This window comes from Tursiops truncatus, chromosome 9 (assembly GCF_011762595.2).
Source record: "Tursiops truncatus isolate mTurTru1 chromosome 9, mTurTru1.mat.Y, whole genome shotgun sequence".
NCBI classification, from domain to species: domain Eukaryota; kingdom Metazoa; phylum Chordata; class Mammalia; order Artiodactyla; family Delphinidae; genus Tursiops; species Tursiops truncatus.
The window spans coordinates 31,762,069-31,785,413 of NC_047042.1; the positions used below are offsets into that span (position 1 = coordinate 31,762,069).

Here is a 23,345-nt window from a genome sequence, read left to right on the forward strand (position 1 = left end):
TGTGTCATCGTCGATTTCTCTCATCAGTATCTTACAGATTTCGGAGTACAAGTCTTTTGCCTCCTTAAGTAGGTTTATTCCTAGGTATTTTATTCTTTTCAATGAGATGGTAAATGGGATTGTTTCTTGAATTTCTCTTTCTGATCTTCTGTTGTTAGTGTGTAGAAATGCAATAGATTTTTGTGTATTAATTTTGTATCCTGCACGTTTACCTAATTCATTGATGAGCTCTAGTAGTTTTCTGGTAGCATCTTTAGGATTTTCTATGTATAGTATCATGTCATCTGCAAACAGTGACAGTTTTACTTCATTTCTAATTTGGATTCCTTTTATTTATTTTTCTTCTCTCATTGCCATGGGAGGACTTGCAAAACTATGTTGAATAAAAGTGGTGAGAGTGGACATCCTTGTCTTGTTCCTGATCTCAAAGGAAATGCCTTCAGCTTTTCACCATTAAGTATGATGTTAGCTGTAGATTTGTCATATATGGCCTTTATTATGTTGAGGTATGCTCCCTCAATGGCCCCTTTCTGGAGAGTTTATTGTAAATCGGTGTTGAGTTTTGTCAAAAGCTTTTTCTGCATCTGTTGAAATGATCATATGTATTTTTTTCTTCAGTTTGTTAATGTGGTGTATCACACTGATTGATTTGCAGATATTGAAAAATCCTTGCATCCCTGGGATAAATCCCACTTGATTGTGGTGTATGATACTTTTAATGTGTTGTTGGATTCAGTTTGCTGGTATTTTGTTGAGGAATTTTGTATCTATGTTTCAGTGATATTGGCCTGTAATTTTCTTTTTGTGGTATCTTTGTCTGGTTTTGGTATTGGGGTGATGGTGGCCTCATAGAATGAGCTTGGGAGTGTTCCTTCTCCTTCAGCTTTCTGGAATAGTTTCAGAAGGATAGGTGTTAACTGTTCTGTAAATGTTAGACAGAATTCGCCTGTGAAGCCATCTGGTCTTGGACTTTTGTTTGTTGAGAGTTTTTAAATCACAGTTTCAATTTCATTACTTGTGATTGGTCTGTTCATATTTTCTATTTCTTCTGGTTCAGCCTTATGAGATTGTACTTTTCTAAAAAATTGTCTGTTTTTACTAGGTTGTCAATTGTATTGGTATACAGTTGCTTGTAGTAGTCTCTTATGATCCTTTGTATTTCTGTTGTGTCAATTGTAACTTCTCCTTTTTCATTTCTAATTTTATTGATTTTAACCCTTTCCCTTTTTTTCTTGATGAGTCTGGCTAAAGGTTTATTGATTTTGTTTATCTTTTCAAAGAACCAGCTTTTAGTTTCATTGATCTTTTCTGTTGTTTCCTTCGTCTTTGTTTCATTTATTTCTGCTCTGATCTTTATGATTTCTTTCCTTCTACTAACTTTGGGTTTTGTTTGTTCTTTCTCTGGTTACTCTAGGTGTAAGTTTAGATTGTTTGAGATTTTTCTTGTTTCTTGAGGTAAGATTGTATTGCTATAAACTTCACTCTTAGAACTGCTTTTGCTGTGTCCCATAGGTTTTGAATCATGGTGTTTTGATTGTTATTTGTCTCTAGGTATTTTTAAAATTTCCTCTTTGATTTCTTCAGTGATCCATTGATTGTTTAGTAACATATTGTTTAGCCACCATGTGTTTGTGTTTCTTACAGTTTTTTTTCTTGTAGTTAATTTCTGATCTCATAGCATTGTGGTCAGAAAAGATGATATGCTTTAAACTTTCTTAAATTTACCAAGGCTCCATTTGTAGCCCACCATGTGGTCAGTCCTGGAGAATGTTCCATGTGCACTTGAAAAGAATGTGTATTCTGCTGTTTTTGGATGGAATGTCTATAAATATCAATGAAGTCCGTCTGGTCTAATGTGTCATTGAAGGCCTGTGTTTCCTTATTGATTTTTCTGTCTGGATGGTCTGTCCATTGATGAAATTGGGTGTTAAAGTCCCCCACTATTATTGTGTTACTCTCAGTTTCTCCTTTTATGGCTGTTACTGTTTGTTTTATATACTGAGGTGCTCTTATGTTGGGTGCGTATATAAATTACAAGTGTTATATTTTCTTGTGTTGATTCCTTGATCACTATGTAGTGTCCTTCCTTGTCTCTTAGTCTGTATTTTAAAGTCTATTTTGTCTAATATGAGTATTGCTACTACAGCTTGCTTTTGATTTCCATTTGCATGGAATATGTTTTTACATCCCCTCACTTTAAGTGTGTATGTGTCCCTAGGTCTGAAGAGGGTCTTTTGTAAAAGCATATATACGGGTCTGTGTTTGTATCCATTCAGCCAGTCTATGCCTTTTGATTGGAGCATCTAGTCCATTTACATTTAAGGTTATTATCAATATGTGTATTTCTATTGCCCTTTTCTTAATTGTTTTGGGTTTGTTTTTTGGCCGTTATCTCCTTGATAGGAGGTATGACTGATGTTGTGGTGGCTAGGCCTGCACTGGCCTCCCCTTTGCTCTGTGGTTGTCACTGCCCTGTCAGAGGTGGGGTCTGCTCCCTAGCTGTTGGAGTAGAGGCCCCCAGATCTGTTTTTTAGTTGTGGTTCTGATCTGCAGTGTGAGGTAGGTGGGATTGGAGCACTCCCACTGGGAGGGGAGCTACTGAGTATTTCTCCTCTGGAGCTGTTCACCTGTGGGTGTGCTCTGTTGTGTCACCTTTCACCCGTTGTGTGAGATCTCAGATTACACTGTTGTTGGCACTGCTCTTGGCCACACCTTAACCATGGGTATGCTAGCAGTTGGCCCTGGTGTCTCTCAGACGTTGTTTTCACCAAGCCACCAGCATAGATCCACTGAAGTCAGGTTTCGGGATTGCAGTGATCATGGATCTGGACCCACTGTGGGAGCAGCCCAGACTCTGGTCTGGCCCAACCCCTGTGTGTATGTGCCCACACAGTCTACAGCTGCTAAAGCTAGACCCATCTTGGCTGCGGGAGCACTCGCTGTCTGTTCAGATGTTCTGTAGGCGTTCAGTTTACAAAGCTGGTCATGGGGGTGTCAATTTGCAGTTTCCGCAGCTGGTTACGTGGGGATCTTTCTTTTTAGGTGTCCAAGGTCCTCTGCTAGTGTTCAGCTGGTGTTCTGTGAGAATTGTTCCATTTAAAGTTGTATCCTTGATGCATTTGTGAGGAGAGATGAACTCCACGTCCTCCTACTCCTCTTCCATCTTGACTCCTGATTTATTTTCTCTATAGTTCTGTCTTTTCCGAAACATCCTGTAAGTATAATCAGACAATGTATAGTCTTTTCCACTTGGCATAGTGATGAGCTTTATTCATGTTGCTGTGTCTGTCAGTAATTTTTTCTTTTTTATTGCTGAGTTAAATTCCATGGTATCGATGTTCCACAGTTTGTTTTATCCATTCCCTAGTTCACTTGGATTGTTTGTAGGTTTGGAAGTAAAACTGCTAATTGCAAGTTTTGTGGGAACATAATTTTCATTTCACTTGGGTAACACTTAGGAGCAGGGTTGCTGGATCATGTGCTAAGTGTATGTTTATAAGAAACTGCTAAATTGTTTTCCACAGTGGCTATACCATTTTGCATTTCTACTAACAGTTTATGAAAGGGCCAGTTGTTCCACATCCGTGTCAGCACTTGGTATCGTCAGGTTTTTTAAAAGCCATTCTGCTAGGTAGATAGTTATATCTCGTAGTTGTAATTTGCGTTTCCCTCTAATGACTGTGGATGTCGAAAATTTTTTCACGTGCTCACCTGCCATCCATTTATCTTTGGTGAAGCGTCTGCTCACCTCTTTTGCCTGTTTTTTAATTGGGTTATTTGTTTTTATTGTTGAGCTTTTGAGAGTTTTTTTATATATTCTGGTTATAGGTCTTTTATCAGATAAATGATGTGCAGGTATTTTCTTCTTGTCTGTTGGTTTTTCATTCCCTTAAGAGTCTCTTTTGAAGAGTAGAATTTCTTGATTTTAATTGTCTAATTTATACATTTAAAAAATCTGTATTGTGCTTGGTGTTTTATCTAAGAATTCTTTGCATAACCCAAGGTTACAAAGATTTTCTCCAGTTTTCTTCTAGAAGTGTTATTGCTTTAGGTGTTATATTTAGATCTGATCCATTTTGAGTTAGTTTTTGTAAATGGTGCAAGGTATGTGCATTTCTATGACCCAACCAATTTAATCATAAGAGATTTAGGGAAATGATGTTGTTTATGGAGAAAATGATATGAAACAACCCCCTTCGTAGTGGGTTGAAGGAATGCTTTCCTTTGTGTAAAGGGTCTCCTTACACAGTTGCAAGATAGTACACCCTACAAATTCTGCCATCCTTGCTATCAAAATTGCTTTCAGAACACTTAATGAGGAAAATGCAGTAGTGCACAGGAATTTCTTTTGTACTGCTCCTTAGGGCTTTAAACGAAACATGTTTCCAGGTGAAATACACACTAGTGTTCCTGGAATAAGAAACATTTCCTGAAGCTTTATCAAAATCAGGTTTTGAATAAATTGGCCTTAAAGAGAATCTCAAATTTCTTTTCTTTCATAAACTAATAGATGATAAATATGTTCCTTCTGGCTGGGTGGTGGTATTTTTTAATCCAGGAAGAATGAATTCAGATATCCTTGAGATATAGAAAATCTTTGATTAAAAAAATTTTACCCAATTTTAAAATTTTCTTCCTTTTTTTTTCCCCCCCCCAAACTAGTTGATGCTGCTTATCAGTTAGTCATATATGTTAAGGACCTCTGAGTATGTAAGACTCTATTCTTGGTGCTGGAGTGGGGCAGGGTGAGAAAGACAGATGCCAAAGAGATCCAGAGTCTGCCATGAGAATTAACTGCCTGTAGGAAGGAGGTTAAGATCTACACATGAGTTGCTATTATGAAATAGGAGGAGTCACATCTCATAAGAGAGGAACAAAATGGGCTGGGCCCTGCACAAAGCATGTTCTGCAGGCCAGAGCATGGGGAACTTGTTAGAACCGCAGAATCTCAGGCCTCTGTTGTGGGTTTTGTTTTGTTTTAAAAAATTTTTCTTATCGAGGTATAATTGACCTATAGCACTGTATTAGTTTCAAGGCATCCAGTGTAATGATTCAGTATTTGTAGGATTCCCTTTCTTTTTAAGAGTAAATAATATTCCATTGTATGTGTTTATGACATCTTGTTTAGCCATTCATCTGTCGATGGACACTTGGGTTGCCTCTACTTTGTGGCTTTTGGGAATAGTGCTACCATGAACAAGGGAAGGGTTATTTTAAATGTAAAGTTTTTCTTTTAATTTTATTAATACTTCACTGTCCAGTACTATCACTAGCAGACACTAGTTAGATATACCGTCAGTCACATCTGAAATTACAGCTTTTAAAATTTCTTTGGTGTTCCACTCAGCACCGTGAGTTCTTCTGTGCGCCTTCCCTGAACGAGTTTGAGATCCAGCCTGTAGATGTTTGGTCCTTACATTAGAAGCTGACATTTTATAACTGGGAGATTCCTCACCAAGACTCAGATTCCTCACTTCTCTGGGGAGGTCCAAGGTTGGGCACACTGAGCCCCGTGCCTTTGTAGCTTTGGTCTGCTGGGGTGCGGGAGTGACTGCCATTCCTGGACTCATGTCGGCACTGTCCAATGTAGCCTTACCCTGAGCTGCCGCCTTCACTGCCCACCTGCTTGGCCCCAAAGCCTGTCGAATGTGCGTTCTTTGTTCCCGAGATGAGCCCCAAGGTAGTTTGCAAGGCTTGTAAGTGAAATCTGCAATCCTTTCTGAAAGAGGTGCTGTGGATATGACTACTTTGTATGTAGATGCTCAGAAATTCTGGGTGAAGATCTTTAATTCCTTTTGGATAGGAAGGTCACAGAGTGTACCTTTTGACCCCGTGCACCTTTCCTAGGAAACTACACCTTCCCAGAGAAAATGACTACAAGGTCAGATGTAGTCATTTTCATACAAAGATTTATTGATGACCTGCTTCAGGCCAGCCCCGTGTTAGGTGCCAAGGACTCTTTTCTAGTGTCTGTGTCCTGGTGGAGGAACTGTATCTTGGGCCCCACTTGACCTTTGATGATACTCACGTTGTTATCCCAGCAAGGACAGAGGGAATAGATACATAGAGTGTGTGTGAAAGGAATGGAAGAAATCTGTGTATTGTAAAAAAAAAAAAAAAAATAGTTATGAATAATAAGTCTTTTCACTTTCAGAAGAGAATTTTCTTGACTTCTTTCTGGTTAGCTAGATTGCATTTATCCTAATATTGTGCAAGCTTGACTACTGCAAGTATAATCCACTGGTTGGAAATATATTTTATTTTCAGTTATTTGCTTTTTTTTGGGGTTTGTTTTGGTAGGCCTTACAGTTGGCGTTGTAGTCAAATGGAACATAAGCTTTGTAGAAAAATGTCTGTTGTAGTCTGTCTAGACTACATAGCTACAGAGTGGATCACTGCCGAATGAAACAGGGAAGTGACAAATTCTTGGGCCTAAAGTGTTGATACATTGTTTAACTGGTCTCACGTTAGAAGGCTGTCCCTATGAATCCTCTTTTATCAGGTCCACTCCGTCCCTCGCATGCAAATCTTGCCTTCTTTGTTGCATCTGTTAAACAGTTTGTTGCATTGAAGACACTTGAATATTTTACAGAGACTTTTGCTAAATCCCAGGACTTATGACTGTCTGAAATGCTTCTCTTAATGCCTTTTGAAGTTGGGCAGCAAGAAACAGAGCCCTGCATGCCCCAAGAATGTGTAGTGGTTTTTGCCTTTTTGAAAGTTCATTGCTTCCTTTTGTCCCTAATGGGTAATTACAGCCTCTCCCTACTGGCACCTCTGGAGCAGATACAGAAGTAAGGAGGAGGAATTAGGCAGACACAGGCTCACTGCAGTGGCCCCAGGGCTAATGCAGTCGACCGGGGAAGCAATTGATTTATATCAACAGCCTCTCCATTCCTTATATGTGCTTCCAGTAGATCATTACATTGGGTGCTTCTTCCTCTTTAATTCTTTACGTTAAAACAAGCTTCTGGGCCAGTGGGGTTTTTGGATTCATAGAATGGTGGTAAGTCAAAAAGCGCCACTTCAGGAACTGAACTCGATGATCGTTATATAAAGTCTAATGTACTTACACTTTCATAAATGTCACCTATGTTTCTCCAGTAAGAGTATTTTCTTGGTGTGTTGTTTCTGTTGGCTAAACAACAGTGAAAGTTGTCTTTGAAAAGACAAGCATGCCAAATACTGTTAAATTAAAACTCTTCCTTCTTTAAGAGGTAAATTTTTCTCCCAAGAACCATCTCAGATTTAGGCTTTGTTTAGGAGCTTCTTCTTAGCATAAATGTTAGAGCATTTTTTCTATTGTTAGTGGAGCTCTCATTCTGTAAGTGTCTGCCTGTTTGTCTCTTGAAGTGATTTCATTAGATGGTTTGTAATTAACTCTCTGACATCATTAATCTTGTATTCAGTGTCTGGATTTGTGTACTCTAGAAACCAAATGTTAAACTTCCTTTGGTTGAACCACTAGCTTTCTAATCATTTTTAAACAAGAAGCATTAAAATCGTGCTAAAAATGAGTAGATGAGGGATTAGTGATCTCTCAAATGAACCTGACTGTAAAATTAATTCAATGCACAGAAAAAAAGAATCCAAAGAATTTAAGTAACTTCTGAATACACAACTCTGTGTGTAATAGTGTAGCTGTTATTTAAAGTGGGGTCTGGGGAACCCTGAAACCCTTTCAGGGTTCCATGAGGACAAAGTTATTGTCATAATAATATTAAGACATTATTGGAGGAGGGGCCGGAAAAAATGTTAAGACATTATTTGCGTTTTTTTGCTATGTTGATATTTGTACTGATGTGCAAAAGCAAAGGCAGAGAAAACTGCTTGTCCTGAGCATGAATCAAGGCGGTGGCATCCAACTGTACTAGTGGTCATTTCATTCTTCACCTCCGTGCACCAATTTTAAAAGAAAATGTGGTGCACACAGTATGTCTTACTGTAGCAGTAAAAATTATTTTATTAAAATCTCGACCCTTGAGGGCATCTCTTTTTTATACTCCATGATGAAATGTGAAGTACACAAAAAGTATCTTTGTATCTCCAAGTACAACCATGGTCTGGTTATCTCAGGGAAGAGATCTAGTACCTAGCAGGACTGTGTTCGGAGGATAGCAAGAACCCCAAAGGAATCTTGGACGTGATTGTTGTTGGCAGTGGTGTTGGTAGTGGTATTGGTGTGTTGTCTGAAATGGTCTTGTGTGTACTGTGGATAGAGCAAATGGGTAGGTGTATGAGAAGTACTGGGAATTGGGGTTTTCGTTGCGGGGAAGGGAGATACTAACATCGTGTTGAGGGAGATGAAGAATCCTGTCTCGTTGGGTTTGAATTCAAGATGTCAAAATGAACTCAGATGTAAGATACTTAAGACACCTTTGTTCTGTCCAGGCAAAGCAATGATACTTTACTAGCGAGGAGCACACCGAGATCTCAGAGCTTGATTTCCAAATGCCAGGGCTCCTTGGAGAAATGGCTCATTCGGGGTCTGGGGCCAGTACAAGGCTAGCTTGGCACGCCTGTTGTATCGGAAAACAAGGAGGTGCTCAGAGGCTATTAGGATTGTGTCAAAAGGACACAGAAGCTGGCTTGAAGGAGCTGTCAGTAGCCAAATTTGGGACAGTCTGAGTATCAGAAAGAATGACGACAGAGTAATGGGTTAAAACACATTAACTTAAAACAATCCATGAAACTACCTGGGAGGGAGAGTGAGGAGAGAAGTAAAGAGGGAGAGAGAGGGATAGATCCGGAGGAGAGAATATTACATTACAGGAGAATGCCACCTAACATACGAAGGAGGAAGAGTTTTTGAAAATCACCGTTTTGTAACCCCCAACGTGGTGATTGATTCAGGCGAGGGGTATCAATGGATACCGAAACTGTTGAGTAAAATGCTATCAGGGAGAAGGATAGTCATAGAATCTCAAATATCATCCTAGTTATTACTTAACAAGCACAAAGGGGTAAAGATACTTTTGCTAAGAAGAAATCTGGCAGATCTCACTTTAACTTGGTGATCAAACAGCATCACCACTAAAGACACAACCAGATGTTACATGCGATGTGTAGCAGGAACGCAGCACTGCCCACGAAGGAGTCTGGCCGAAGAAAAGCACACTTGAGTCTGACTGAGACTCTAGATTTAAGTACCAAATTACAGGAAATCCAGAGGGACAGAGGAGTCTGCTAAATACCATCTTGGGGCTGCAAAAATCAAAAACCAAACCTCCAGACTCTGGCAAACTCTACAGTCAGATAACCCAGTTTCTTCAAAAACCAGTTGTGAGGGCTTCCCTGGTGGCGCAGTGGTTGAGAGTCCGCCTGCCGATGCAGGGGACACGGGTTCGTGCCCCGGTCCGGGAAGATCCCACATGCGGCGGAGCGGCTGGGCCCGTGAGCCATGGCCGCTGAGCCTGCGCGTCCGGAGCCTGTGCTCCACAACGGGAGAGGCCACAGCAGTGAGACGCCCGCGTACCGAAAAAAAAAAAAAAAAAAAAAAACAGTTGTGAGAAGAAAGTTAAATATGAAGGTGACGCGAGAAAGGACTTGAGACGTATTGACCAATGTATGGGCCTTATTTGGATCTTGATACAAATACACTGGGGGCTGAAAAAAATAATAGTAACTGTGGACACAGACTGTATATTTGCTCGTAACACAGGGTGAAATGATACTGTGTCTACAATTGCTTTAAAATAATTTAGAAGGAGAGCAGTTGGGTTGGGATACAGATGAAACAAGACTAGCCATGGACAGGTAATTGCTAGGGTGTCCACATGTGTGTTCATGATACTCTTCCATCTACTTAGGAATGTATTTGAAAGTTTTATAATTAAATTAAAAATACTGCTAATTAATAGGGAATAGCTTGACATTTTGTGCCTCTTTATGCAGTGCATTGAGAAGTACATGTCATCTGTATAGAATTGTTGCCAATAATATCTGAGTCTGTCAGGAAACAATCACATAAGCTCAGAATATGTGACACTCTACAAGGCAGTTTTCTTGGGTTGTCTACAAAATGTCAGTTATGAAAAGCAACAAAAAATGTCATAAAAAAACAATCAAATACAATGCATGATTCTTTCTTGAGCGGATCCCTTTTGCCCTTAAAAAGTTATGAAAGGGGCGTCCTTGGTGGCGCAGTGGTTGAGAGTCCGCCTGCCGATGCAGGGGACGCGGGTTCGTGCCCCGGTCTGGGAGGATCCCACATGCCGTGGAGCGGCTGGGCCCGTGAGCCATGGCCGCTGAGCCTGCGCGTCCAGAGCCTGTGCTCCGCAACGGGAGAGGCCGCAACAGTGAGAGGCCCGTGTACCGCAAAAAAAAAAAAAAAGTTATGAAAGATATTTTGGGTACAATGCAGACATTTGAATATGGATTCATAATACATGATGTTATTGAATGAATATTATTTCAGGTATGATGATGGTTATGTGGTTCTTCAGCAGAATGTCCTTTTTCTGAGACGTGTATGGAAGTATTTTAGGGTGAATTGTATGGTGTCTGCAAATTACTGGAAACATACATGGATTAGGTTGCTGCATTTTTTTTTTTTTTTTTTTTTTCCGGTACGCGGGCCTCTCACTGTTGTGGCCTCTCCCGTTGCGGAGCACAGGCTCCGGACGCGCAGGCTCAGCGGCCATGGCTCCCGGGCCCAGCTGCTCCGCGGCATGTGGGATCTTCCCGGACCGGGGCACGAACCCGCGTCCCCTGCATCGGCAGACGCACTCTCAACCACTGCGCCACCAGGGAAGCCCGCTTGCTGCATTTTAAATCACTATTTTCCTAGGTTAGAAACATTCAAATATCAGCAAATGCCTGAGATTCAACCTAACATTTGTTGAAAGAGAAAAAAGCAAATGGGGGGCTCTATGTGAAGCATCTATAAATGTTTGCACTATTCTTTCACCTTTCTATGTGTTTGAACTTTTTCGAAATAGTTAAGAACAAACAGGTAGTCAGCGTACAAAAATGAACTCTCAGCAGATACATATTTGTTAGATTAAGTGTGCTGACAACATTCTCGCTGGCAATAATTGCCTGGAATAGTGTTTGATAGAATTAATTCTAAACTAAGATTGATTCAGAATACAGAAAAGAAGGAAAGCTTTATTTCATTGTATGAACTTTCATGTGACAAAGAACAGAAAAATAACTACAGGTGGAAATTAAGAAAAGAGTTTAGTGATGTCTTAAGGACTTTTTTTTTTTTTTTTTTTTTTAACGTGGATGATATTTAAAGACCGATCCACTGTAGGGCTTCCCTGGTGGCGCAGTGGTTGAGAGTCCGCCTGCTGATGCAGGGGACACCGGTTCGTGCCCTGGTCCGGGAAGGTCCCACATGCTGCGGAGCGGCTGGGCCTGTGAGCCATGGCCGCTGAACCTGTGCATCCGGAGCCTGTGCTCCGCAACGGGAGAGGCCACAGCGGTGAGAGGCCCGCGTACCGCAAAAAAAAAAAAAAGACATCCACTGTAGGAGAAAATTTTCTTAATTTTTGTCAAGAGATCAAAAATGGCTTTTATCTAGGCATGGCCTCAACAGTCCTTGTAAGATAGGATATATCTCTAGAATTTGAAAAAGAAAAACTCTTATCCTCTTCCACCCCTTCCCTGGTTGCCATGAGGTGTCAAGCTGAGGCACATTTTACTCAGGGTTATTGGGGTTTTGTGAGCAACCATGGCAGATTGATAAGGTCATGAGATGGTAATTCCTACTCCTCTACAAAATTTCCCTAAGTGATTATAACAGCCCCTGATATTACCCTCCTTTTTTCAATCCAAACAGATCCCTAAAGAAGTGGCTGACATCTTTAACGCCCCCAGTGATGATGAAGAGTTTGTCGGTTTCCGAGATGATGTTCCCATGGAAACCCTGTCATCAGAGGAGAGCTGCTATAGTTTTGACTCACTGGAGTCAGGGAAGCAGGTATGGGTGCCTCCTTTCAAGGCAGGCGTATCCGTCTGGAAGCTTGGATCTTGGTTCGGATATTCTTTTACTTGAACATAGTCTGAGACTGGTGGTATCAGTTAATTGTCGAGCATCTTATTTTATTAGTGTTACACCTTCATGTTTCAAGCAACTGGTGGGGGTACCTCGCTCAGTTTTGCTGTTTAAATCCTTTCTATGTACAATATATATATATTTTTTTTTTCAGTAAAGGGGACCTCACATGATCAAATCCGTCTTCTTTGCCACCTCGGGGCTGCAGCCTGTGGCCAGGCTGTATTTGGAGCGCTCCCACACAGCTGGCGGGGGAGGGCTGATCCCCCAGCGATAGCGTAGGAGTGTGTGGTTACCATGAGACACATGGCCTCTGTGCTGCTGCGGTGAGGCTCTGTCCGCACCTCACTCATGGGATTGTTCTTTCTTTAATTCCTTTGATCTGTGGCAGACACAAGTTGCAGTTCTCGGAGAGGTAGATTCCTGGAGGTTTATGTTGGGATTTGGCAGGAGCATGGCCAAAGTATCCAGGCTTCCGTGGCATTTTTTTCTGAGTTCCTTTGTGGCACTCAAAATTCCTCATTCTCCCTCGACCATGGCCTCCCTAAAAGGCTGTGAGTTAAACCCACCTAGCTTCCACTGGGGAAGTAGAGGAAGGCAGACAGTTAATTATGTAAGTGAAGCCCCCGCTTGACGGCAGTGTGTGTGGTCTCCTCACCTTGTTTGATGCCTCTGCACCATTTGACACCCCGCCGCCCGCCCCCCCCCCCCAGCCACCTGCTTCCACTCCCCTTGGTCTCTTTTCTCTTACACCTTTTGTTCTTGGTTGTCATCCCTTCTACTTCCTGTCCCCATCTGTGGATGTTCTCCACGATTTTATCTTCAGACCTTTCCACTTAATGATCTCAGTGCCTGGCCTGGTCTCAGCCGTTGCCTCCTGGTCCTTTGTGGTTTGGGTCTTCCCTCCAGCCCCAGATATACTTCTGACAGACACTTGGATCCGTCGTCATTGCTCAAGAGAGATCTGAAACTCACCATTTTCCCTCCCTGGTTGTCTGTCTTCCCCATTTTTGTCTCCAACTTTGGAGCTCTTGACGCCTCCTGTTTCCTCACCCATCTCCTCAAGTCCCTTGCAGGAGCTGATGAATCTTCTGCCATGTTCCTCACCTCCATCCCTTCCTGTCTCTTCCCTCCTCAGCTCCCGTGGTTCTCATAGTCCTTCCCGCAGGTGTGGGACTGAGCTCTGGTCGCCATCCTCCCCTGTTCAGAAATCGCCAGTCCCTCCGTTCGAATGTGGTCAGGCAGTGAGGGGCAGCCTGTTGGGTCCGGCGTGAGTGGCCCTCTGAGCGGCGCGGGACGTTGTGTGAAGCGCCAGCACGAGCCTGGCGGGCGGCAGGCCTTAAGGAACAGAGCGGCCGCTCTTGCTGCTGTGACGACTGCCCCTTCTCCTGTGCCCTCACACCTGCCCCCAGTCCAGCCCTGCTCCCGAGTCTGACCCCAGCATGCATTCCGTGGCCCGTGACAACATGCTTTTCACGCAGAGTGCCCTTAATTCACTGTCTCCCTGGGAAGGTGCAGGCGCTGTTATTATTCCTGTTTCACGGGTGATGAAACTGAAGTGTGGGGAGGTGAAGTGACTTGGTCTGAGGCCTCACATCTGAGAAGTGGCCGAGCTGGGATGTTCCTAATCTAGGAGCCCCACTTCTCAGCCTCGTGCCTTGCACGGCTCTGGAGACCAGAAACTGCATCCGTGCCCCCCGCCTGCACTGTTCTGCCCCCCGTGCACACTGGTCCAGGCTCTTCATCCTGCCTCTGTGCGCTCTCAGCATCTTTCTAGCCTCTAGCCCAGTTTAGATGCAGCTCAAATGATTCTGCTTCCACGAAGTCTTACTGGATTTTCTTTCTTTCTGTGCGCCGTGTTGCGTGTGTCTCCCTTACAACACTGATCCTCGCCATGGGGACCTGTGGACTTGTCCAGCTCCCTTACTAAATGACAGGCTCCTTGATGGAAGGGGCCTCGTACTTGAATGGTGCTTTCCAGCTTCCCCGGCTTGGGCTGCTTCCTTGGGTTGTCCCTTTCCTCTTGTTTCATACATCCAGTGCCCATGGGCGAAGGAGCACCCGTGGGGTGGAACTGAGGTGGGATACTTGTCCGACTGGTTCAGCCACCATGACTTCCAGTCTGTTTCTTCACATCCCATGAGCTTCAAAATAAAAAAAAAAGTCACCACTCTGTTAGCTTCTCTTCTGATCTGTTATTTGCTTATGTTCTTTTTTTTTTTAATTTTTTTTTGTGGCACGCGGGCCTCTCACTGCTGTGGCCTCTCCCGTTGCGGAGCACAGGCTCCGGACGCGCAGGCTTAGCGGCCATGGCTCACGGGCCCAGCCGTTCCGCGGCACGTGGGATCTTCCCGGACCGGGGCACAAACCCGTGTCCCCTGCACCGGCAGGCGGACCCTCAAACACTGCACCACCAGGGAAGCCCTGCTTATGTTCTTGATCACGGTAGATGCAGGTCACCAAAGCCCACAACATACTGTCTAGTAGTGATTTTAAAGGATAACGGCCAGATTTCGGAGAACAAAGAGCTGTGTGAGGCTTATAACCAGGGACACAGGAGACTGTGGAGTGGATGTTCGCTTTGTTACAGACCCCATTAAAGATGGTTTTTACACCCTGTGAAATCAGGAGAATAAAAGCATGGGCCTTGGTCTAGGGCTGCAGCTGACTTGTTTTCTCTATCAGAACTGGCCACCAGAGATACTGATCTCTCCCAGGCTGACGGCTGCCTGTGACACCAGCTCAAAGCACAGAAAGAGCCAGAGGACTGGCAGGTTGGAACCTGCTGTTCCAAGGCATGACCTGTTCGGGCTCCAGCCAGGGACTTCGGGTCGATGATGAAGTGTGCACATGGGCCCCACTGCCCTGCAGCAGCCTGCAGGGGCTGGCCCAGGGCTCTTGAGCCAGATGTTTCCTGCCCTCGGAGGTGGTGGGTTTCCTTGGGAGCCAACCGCGCACCATTCTTCACGACAGACCCTGGCCTGCTGCTTCCCCACCTGGACCCCACACACTCCGGATCCATTTTAACCCGCCGAGAGAAGCCGCGTGAACTTGTACGTAGTGTGTGCAGCAGTGCCGGCGCTGGTCTCCCTGAAGCACAATTTGAATTTCACTTTAAAGAAACTTCCCTTTTGTGTGTGATTTTTTTTTTAAGCAGCTGCACCACAGCTATCAACAAAGGGATGAAGTAATTTACATCTGAGCACAGTCACTCCAATTACCCATAATAATTCACAGGAGACATTTTTAAGCTTAAAAAAAATGCCGGATATAGGCATTTCTTTCTTTTTCCCCCGGGAAGTTTTTCTACTCGTCTGTTATGTCTGTTTTTCTCCAGAGACTGATTATCCGAGGTCGAAGAAGTATATAATTAAAGTCAGGGAAAAGGCAGGCAGGGAGATAAAGATTCTCCAGCCGCATGTGCTGTCATGAGGGGTCATACCCCTGCATCAGGGGTAGGAGGGGAGACGTCAGAGGCAGCAGGGGGCATGGACTGCAGGCCTGGCTGCCAGCTTGGAGGAGGCTGGTTTGTGGGTCTCCGTTCTGTACTGCTATTCTTGCTTTTCCCCTCCTCTCTTTCAAGCATGCCATTTATTTTTATGAGTTCAAAAGAAAGACAAAGTCATTACTGGAACATGTCCTTTCTGAGTCGGCCGTGTAACATCTTTCCTCGGGCTCCCTTGCTACCTGCCGGCGGTGGCTGCTTCTCACCTCCTGCGGGAGAGGGACTCCCTAGCGGGTGACGGAGCAACTGCGTTCTCGGCGGTGGGCGGGGCGGGGCGGGGTGTGGAAGCCTCCAGCCCTGTCCTGCCCGGAGGCATGCTGTCTGTGAACCAGGCATCTCCCCTGGGAGGAGCTGGCTTGGGATGGCTGTTGGAAAGGAAAGCCAAGCGTGTGTGGAGGAGCCCGGGCCAGGTCTTCTCCATGTGTTTTCTGTTCTGTGTGAACGCAGACGCTCCTGATGGCCCCGCCCCGGCGGGAGAAACTGAATTCCATCAGCCCCTACCGGGGGACACCAGCTGATGGAGGCTGCGGCCATTCTGGTTTTTTGAAATTGTTCAATTTGTGGGTCTAACTTTCTGCAAACTATGGAAAATATGTATATATACACGTGTGTTTTTATTGTGGTAAAACCTACATAAAATTTACCATCTTAACCATTTTTAAGTGCGGTAAGTCCCAGTGTGCTGCGTGCAAGACACTGAGAGGCGTTATTCACAGCGTCTCGAGGCCTTCACCATTATCTGTTTCCAGAATGTTTTCATCGTCTCACACAGAAACTCTGTCCCCATTAAACAGCGACTGCCCTTGCCCCCAGCCCCTGCCAGCCTCTGTTCTTCTTGCTTTCTCCATGACACATGTGTTTTTAACTTAGCAGGATGTGCGTTTCCAGTCCACAACCTTCACAGAAGAGCTAAGGAGAATTTTTAGAGAGGACAGTGACTCAGAGACGGAAGATTTTGAAGGATTTACACAGAGTGATCTGAATGTTAACAGTAACGCAGAAGTAATGGTAATATTTATCAACGTGAGGGAGGGTGGGTTGTGATATTTTTAGTCCTGGTTCCGAATTGTATTGTTACTTGTAAGAAGCCACTTTACACATGAAAAGGTTTTACTTTTTCTTACATGTTCATCTTATAAGCCAGTTAACAAAATATGAAGAAAGATTTTACTGTTTTTTACGTGTTCATCTTATAAGCCAGTTAACAAAATATGAAGATTTTACTTTTTCTTATGTGTCCATCTTCTAAGCCACTTAGCTAAATGTAAACTCGGCTATTCTAAGGCGAATTCCTGGCCTACCAGTCCGTTATGCTCTTAGAGAAAATCCAGTTGTCTTTCCTGGGTGCCTTTGGAGTCTGGGGGGATGCGTCCCAGGCGTCCCTTATTATCCTTATCAGAGAATTTATTTCAGACTTTTTTGAACCTCTTTTATCTGAAAAGAGGAGGGTCTGAGAGTAACAAGTTCCTGAAAGTCATTTTCTGTTGTGCGCCAAGTAATTAGGTTTGGAGTTGATTTGGCAGAAATTTAGCTGTGGTACAAACTTAGAGTTTTGTCTGTGCATTCTTGATTTGGATCACGACAGGCTTTTTAATGATAAAGGTGACCTGGGCTTGTCTGATTCCTAAGGGAAGTCTGCCCTCAGCCCTTTGCCATCAAGAGACTTGTTGGTTGATCTCTTTTTAGTCCATGTGTTTAGTTAGGCCAGTTGACTGCCGACCAGTATTTGAATCTCAGGGTAACTTTGAAGAACAGCCTTTGGATTTTTTTTTAGGCATAAAAATGTTTTTTACTAACTGGAAAGTAGCATACATTTATCTCATAAAATCAATACACCACTTCCTTCTTTGGTATCAAGATAAGGGATAGGGCGGTTAAGCCTCATTACGTTCAGAAGCTCCCAGAGAAGCACTCGTGGCGTGGAACCTGTGTGGGTGTTTAAAGAAGCTGTAACCAGTAGCGTTGCTTTGTCCTTCACCTTTTCCTGGGGGGACTTAAGGCCTGAAAGCCTTAATGGTAGGCTGCCTTGCTTGATGGTGATTTATTTCTGTGAATAGCAACACAGACCTGTGCCAACCTATCGGCCTCAGCCCCCCGCCCCTTGGCTTTCTTTACAGAAGTTATTTGCATGGCAGTTCATGTGTTCTGGCCAGCAAGGCTCCGGTCTCTAGAGATCCTTCCAAACCCTGATGGGTATCATCTACTCTTAGTGACTTGTTTATCTTCTCTTCTTTAGCTAAGTAATGTTGGGATATTCAAAGAATTTGTTTCCAGCATGCGAAAGTGAATTACCCCAGCACCTTTTTTTTGGTTTTCTTCCAAATCTGTACATTTAGGGACATGTTACGTTGACTCTGATAGAACTCATAGCTCAGGTACATTTATTTTGAAATTCAGTGAGAAAGCAAGCCTTGTTGCCTCCTCACCCAACCTCCCGCCCACACTAGTGAGTAGTGGTGAGACCACCTTTCTGGCAATAGGGTATGACTCTACGTTGGTGTCCAGTGGTCTTGTAGCCAGACGTGAAACTGCCGCAGCCGTGGTGCTGGCTCTCAGGTCGGAGTCTCCACTGGTGACTCTTTCCATACTTCAGTCCTTTGTAGTACGCTACTCCACAGCCTTGGTAAAGAGACGGGGGCTAGACGGCGATTATGATAAATGAATAAAGCCAGTCAAGGGAGAGAACTCCTCTGAAGTTCTCCAACAGTGTCCTCTAACATAGATTCCTCTGCAGCCCACTATTTGGAATTCCAAAGCTACTAATGTGGAGAGTTCAGGATATTAAAACAAATAGGTAACTCCGTACAGTACAGTCTTATTTCTCTGCCTGGCTTTTTGTGCATTGATACATATATCAAGGTTTGGAAGTTGTCTGCTTTTTTTTTTTAATTTTTTTGCGGTACGCGGGCCTCTCACTGTTGTGGCCTCTCCCGTTGCGGAGCACAGGCTCCGGACGCGCAGGCTCAGTGGCCATGGCTCACGGGCCCAGCCGCTCCGCGGCATGTGGGATCTTCCCGGACCGGGGCACGAACCCGTGTCCCCTGCCTCGGCAGGCAGACTCTCAACCACTGAGCCACCAGGGAAGCCCTGTCTGCTTTTTTTTTTTCCCTCCCGCCGCTTTATTTTTAACTTGAGTCCAGCTGGAATTTGGGGGGGTGGTCACCGAGGAAGAAGCAGAGTCATTAACTGAATCCCAGGCGGCTCCTGGTGCTGTTCTCAGCTCTCCTCACAACCTGAGTCCCTGACAGAGGTGCCCAGGCTACACTGTCCAGCCTGTGGTCAAGGGAAGAGGCCAGGTGATGACCTCAATCCCAGTATTTAAACCCATCTCTGCTGTTGCTAAGAGTCCTTTGCATCTGAGATGTCCCCTTGCTGTTGCCTTCCATTCTTACTGTGTTCTCACGTGTGAAACCAAGTTATGTTTTGATGCTGGAGACCTATGCCGAGTGGAGACTGAAAACTGAGGCTGAGAGTTGCTTGAGCTGACTGAACAGGTGCCTGCAGCCGCCCTGCAGAGCTGTCTGCCTGATTGCACCCCATGGCGCTGCGGGTTACAGAAAGGGGAGGAGGCTTCCCTTGAGTGAGGACCCAGTGTATCCTGGGGATGAGGTTCCGCCACTGACCCCGAAGGCAGGTCATCTGCCTGCTCCTTGGTCACTGCACTAAAATGAAGTCAGCTCTCCTGTCCCTCTTACTCATGAGTTGTGTTCCAGCTAGTTAGGGCAGAATGGTACTTTATTTTTCACTCAGCACTCCATTTTTACCTGAGGATACCTCTGATGTCATGCACACCCTTTTCTTTATTCCCATATTCCTGGGCTCCCAGGTGTGCCAGCTTGGGTGGTCCACTGGGGAGGAGCCCACCTCATCAGCGTTTGGCTTCCAGCCTGATGCTCTGAACAGAACACAGTCTGCCGGTGGGTGTGGCTGGGCCAGAGCACGTAGCAGCCTGCTCTTTGATTTTGTTCATCTACAAAGTACTTGCGCATTTAACTGAAGAGTTCAGAGGGAACTACCAATAGGAAGGGAGAGCTTTCAACTATTCATTGTTCCCCTAAAATACTGTCAGAGGGGTTTTAAGTGTGTGTCTTTCTGAAGGTTTGTTTATAGGCACTGTCTTTGTTCTTTCTCTCATTTCATTAGCTCGTGGAGTCAGAGCTCAGTGATGACGGTAAAGCATCTTTCATGAGTGAGGAAGAGGAAGATGAAGAAGAAGAGGCTCCACCTAGAAGCAGCAGGCCGAGAAGAAGCAGTATTGGTCTTCGGGTAGCCTTTCAGTTCCCCACCAAGAAACCGGCAAAAAATGCCGGTAAGAACAGTTCTCCTGAGCCGTTGTTTTCTGGCTCGCACATACAGGACAGTAAGAGTGGAATTCTTGGAAGAAAGACAAGCTGCAGACAGAGGAAGGAAAGGGAAGATTCTGCCTCTGAGTCTGAGGACGACTCCAGGGACGAGGGCCAGGAGAGCTCAGACGCCCTGCTGAAAAGGACCATGAACATCGAGGAGAACAAAGCCATGGTAAGGCCGCGCGGCCCAAGACAGCCACTGCTGGGGCTCCCAGGGCTGCGTCCCCACAGCTGCTGCTGCTTTGGCTTCGGTCAGGAAGTGTGCTCTGGGCATTGTGGGTTCTTTCTCTTTTCTTGGACCCCAAGCGGTTATCACCTGATTAGCTCTGGTTTGGGAACAGAGACTCCCAGGACCATTTTTAGCCCCCTCCACAGTGCCATGGACTAAACGCCATTTACTGTTGATCAAGTTATGTTGCAAATATGCAGTGGTATTTTACGGAGATGAGAGGCCCTGTTCCCAGCAGAAAGAAGCAGTGTGTAAACGTGGGTGTCATGAAGCCCACTTAGAAGTTGCTTTGTGCAGGTCAGGCAGGCAGCTTTCAACCTAGATGCTGTAGTGTCAAGATATCAGCTAAAGGAATGAAAGGGGTCTAGGTATTAAAAGGAACTGAGCAGTTCTGAATCACTTTAAAACGTTTTCACCAGAATAATTAATGGAACAAGGTGAAATCTTTGTGTATTTGGTTTTTCTGTATGTGGTCAGTAACTGTGGTTTCCTTCATAATTTTATACACAACAGAATTTAAAAAAATCATACCAATCATCATCACTTTTAGCATTTTAGTATATTTTTTTCTTTAATATTTTCTTTTTAAAAAGCATAATTTAATGATACTGTATATGCAGTCTTATTATATGTCTATTAAGTTGCTTAAGAAAATATAAAGCCTACTTTGGGGTATAATTTATCCAGAGACATATTTGTGCTCAGTTAAGAGAAATTTTTAGCGTCGTATCTCTCTGTGTCTTTAAAATAAGAACTATGAGGGCTTCCCCGGTGGTGCAGTGGTTGAGAGTCCGCCTGCCGATGCAGGGGACACGGGTTCGTGCCCCGGTCCGGGAAGATCCCACATGCCGTGGAGCGGCTGGGCCCGTGAGCCATGGCTGCTGGGCCTGCGCGTCTGGAGCCTGTGCTCTGCAATGGGAGAGGCCACAACAGTGAGAGGCCTGCGTACCGCAAAAAAAAAATAATAAGAATTATGTTCATGATTTTAGGATTTAGGGGTGACACCCATACCTCTGTGTAAGTCTAAAACTAAAAGGAATCCTAATGGTATGATTGGCACGTTAATGCCTGTTATTTGGTGTTCTTAGGTGTTTATTTGGGAGTATTTTCAGAAATTATTGATAAGAAATTAACCAACTTAAAGAATCAGTGTTTCGGAGCTCTGAATAACTGCCGGAATGATCTAGTTGGGCCTTTTCTGTTGTGAACATGATGAAACTTGATTCAGGTGGGCAAAATGATAGGTTCCAGGGTCACACTGAGAGTTAGTAGCCCAGTCACGATTCTAACCGCATGCTCCAGGCCTTGGACCTTCCAGGACAGTTTTCATCGTGTCTTCTTCTACCTAACGAACGGGCATAGATTTTATTCCTCTCATGCTATCAGCATCTCACCTGCGTAGATAAAAATCTTTACATGTGAGGTTAAAAAAATAACAACTGCTGAGATCTTATGTAAACTACAAGTTTCTTATGGCTGCAAACTGGAAGACTTGTGATAACGTGTTAGATGAAGTAGACGTGGCAATATTTATGCACGATCCTTTCTTTCTTCTGAACTTCAGCTTGCTCAGTTATTGGCGGAATTGAACTCAATGCCAGATTTCTTCCCGCTCCGAACCCCGAACTCAGCTTCTGTAAGTGGAACTCCTTATATGTATTGATTCCAGTACTCATGCACACAGTCGGTTGCTAGATGGCTTTCATTCCAGAAAGCAGCCAGTTGTGTGTGTCTGTGCTCTCACCTGCAGAAGAAGAAAGCAGTGAGGCGGGCCTTCTCAGAGGGACAGATCACACGGCGCACCAACCCGGCCCGGAGCGCACGGCCTCCCGAGAAGTTCGCCCTGGAGAACTTCACCGTGTCGGCCGCCAAGTTCGCAGAAGAGTTTTACAGTTTCAGAAGAAGGAAGACAACAAGCGGGGTATTTTCTGACTATAATGAACCAATGCTTCTTTGTCTAAGCCAGCGGTCCTCGCACGTGAGCGTTCATCACAGCCCTCTGGGGCTCGGTGAGAGCGCTGAGGTTCTGACTCAGTAGGTCTGCAGCAGCTGAGAAGTTGCATTTCAGCCAAGTTCCCAGATGCTGTGGGTACTCCTGGGACCGCACTCGGAAAAGAACCCCGGGCCTAAGCTTGCGCTTGATCTAAGCTGTAGGCCATGAAGCGGGTCCTTCCTCTAAACCGAGCAATGGTTAGGACCCCAGCTTCATCTCCAGTGGAGGCTGTAAAGGGCTGATAACGGCAGCAGGTGGCTTCGTGGTTTTGCTTGTGGGCAAGTACAGTGATGCCTCTGGTCTTTCTGTTTAGGAATGGGGAGTTTGGAGTGCTTTCAGTCTAGAGCAAGACACTCTGGACCCTTCCTATTTGTGGCTTTGGCTGTTCAGTGTGGTTCACTTCCCCGGCCTCACAGAGCTTGCCGCAGGTGACCATTCAGTGGTCAGGGAAACCCTGAGCTTCTGGTTTATCGTCCTGTGTCACCTTGCTATCAGGGAGGCTTGGCACTAAGGATAGGAGCTCAGCAAATGACTAAAATGTATGAATGATTTCAGGGAAATAGAAGAGGGACATAGTTAACATGCATGGTCCTAGAGCTCTGAGGAGCTTAAAACGTCTATAATTTGTTTTTAACCGCCCAAGCCATCTAATGCCCAGTTCTGCTTTGGCTCGTTCTGCAGGGGAGATGCCAGGGATATCGACGACGTCGCCGTATATCTTCTTTTCGGCCAGTGGAGGACATCACTGAAGAGGACTTGGAGAATGTGGCCATAACTGTTCGAGATAAAATCTATGATAAAGTTCTGGTAAAGTATATCTGATGAATAATTCACATGATCGTGACTTATACTGGGAGTCCCAGGCACTGGTATTTGAAATCCTGCCTTGTTTTAAACTGTATCTGGGCTTACGCGTTTGTGCCGTCTCCCCAGGGCGCAGAGGTGGGCTCCGAGTGGGAGCAGCTGTAACTGGGAAAGGGGAGACAGGTCTCTCTGGGGGATGCATTATCTGTGGGGGGAGGCAGGGGTGTAGTCTGGAAAAGCACAGTTGTAATTGTTATATTTTAAATAGTTTTTATGTTTTAAACGTTGAAAAAACTAATATGCTTTTATAACCAACAGAAATATATTTCCAATATTAACACTGTATTAACACTGTTGAAAATGTACGTATAATATATATTTTATATAACCAATAGAAACTAAAGTTTGATAGAATATCTTTGGTAGGTAGGAAATGTGTTAAGTTTTTTAGAATGGTAATGTAGAGG

General features: G+C 44.5%; 1 protein-coding gene across 9 annotated transcripts in view; it reads left to right on the forward strand.

The window, feature by feature from the left end:
* The window catches only part of CDCA7L (cell division cycle associated 7 like), a 52,794-nt gene that overhangs the window by 25,770 nt on the left and 3,679 nt on the right, over nucleotides 1-23,345 (forward strand). For 4 of the 9 annotated variants that reach the window (XM_019928447.3, XM_019928487.3, XM_073809639.1 and 1 more), the window contains exons 2-7: nucleotides 11,786-11,926; nucleotides 16,377-16,514; nucleotides 19,650-20,024; nucleotides 21,646-21,717; nucleotides 21,832-22,002; nucleotides 22,756-22,881. In XM_019928447.3, the coding sequence (XP_019784006.2) occupies nucleotides 11,786-11,926; nucleotides 16,377-16,514; nucleotides 19,650-20,024; nucleotides 21,646-21,717; nucleotides 21,832-22,002; nucleotides 22,756-22,881 (1,023 nt within the window). The remainder of the gene's footprint in view (nucleotides 1-11,785; nucleotides 11,927-16,376; nucleotides 16,515-19,649; nucleotides 20,025-21,645; nucleotides 21,718-21,831; nucleotides 22,003-22,755; nucleotides 22,882-23,345) is intronic. The other 5 variants (XM_019928453.3, XM_019928494.3, XM_019928478.3 and 2 more) reach the window with 3 other exon arrangements.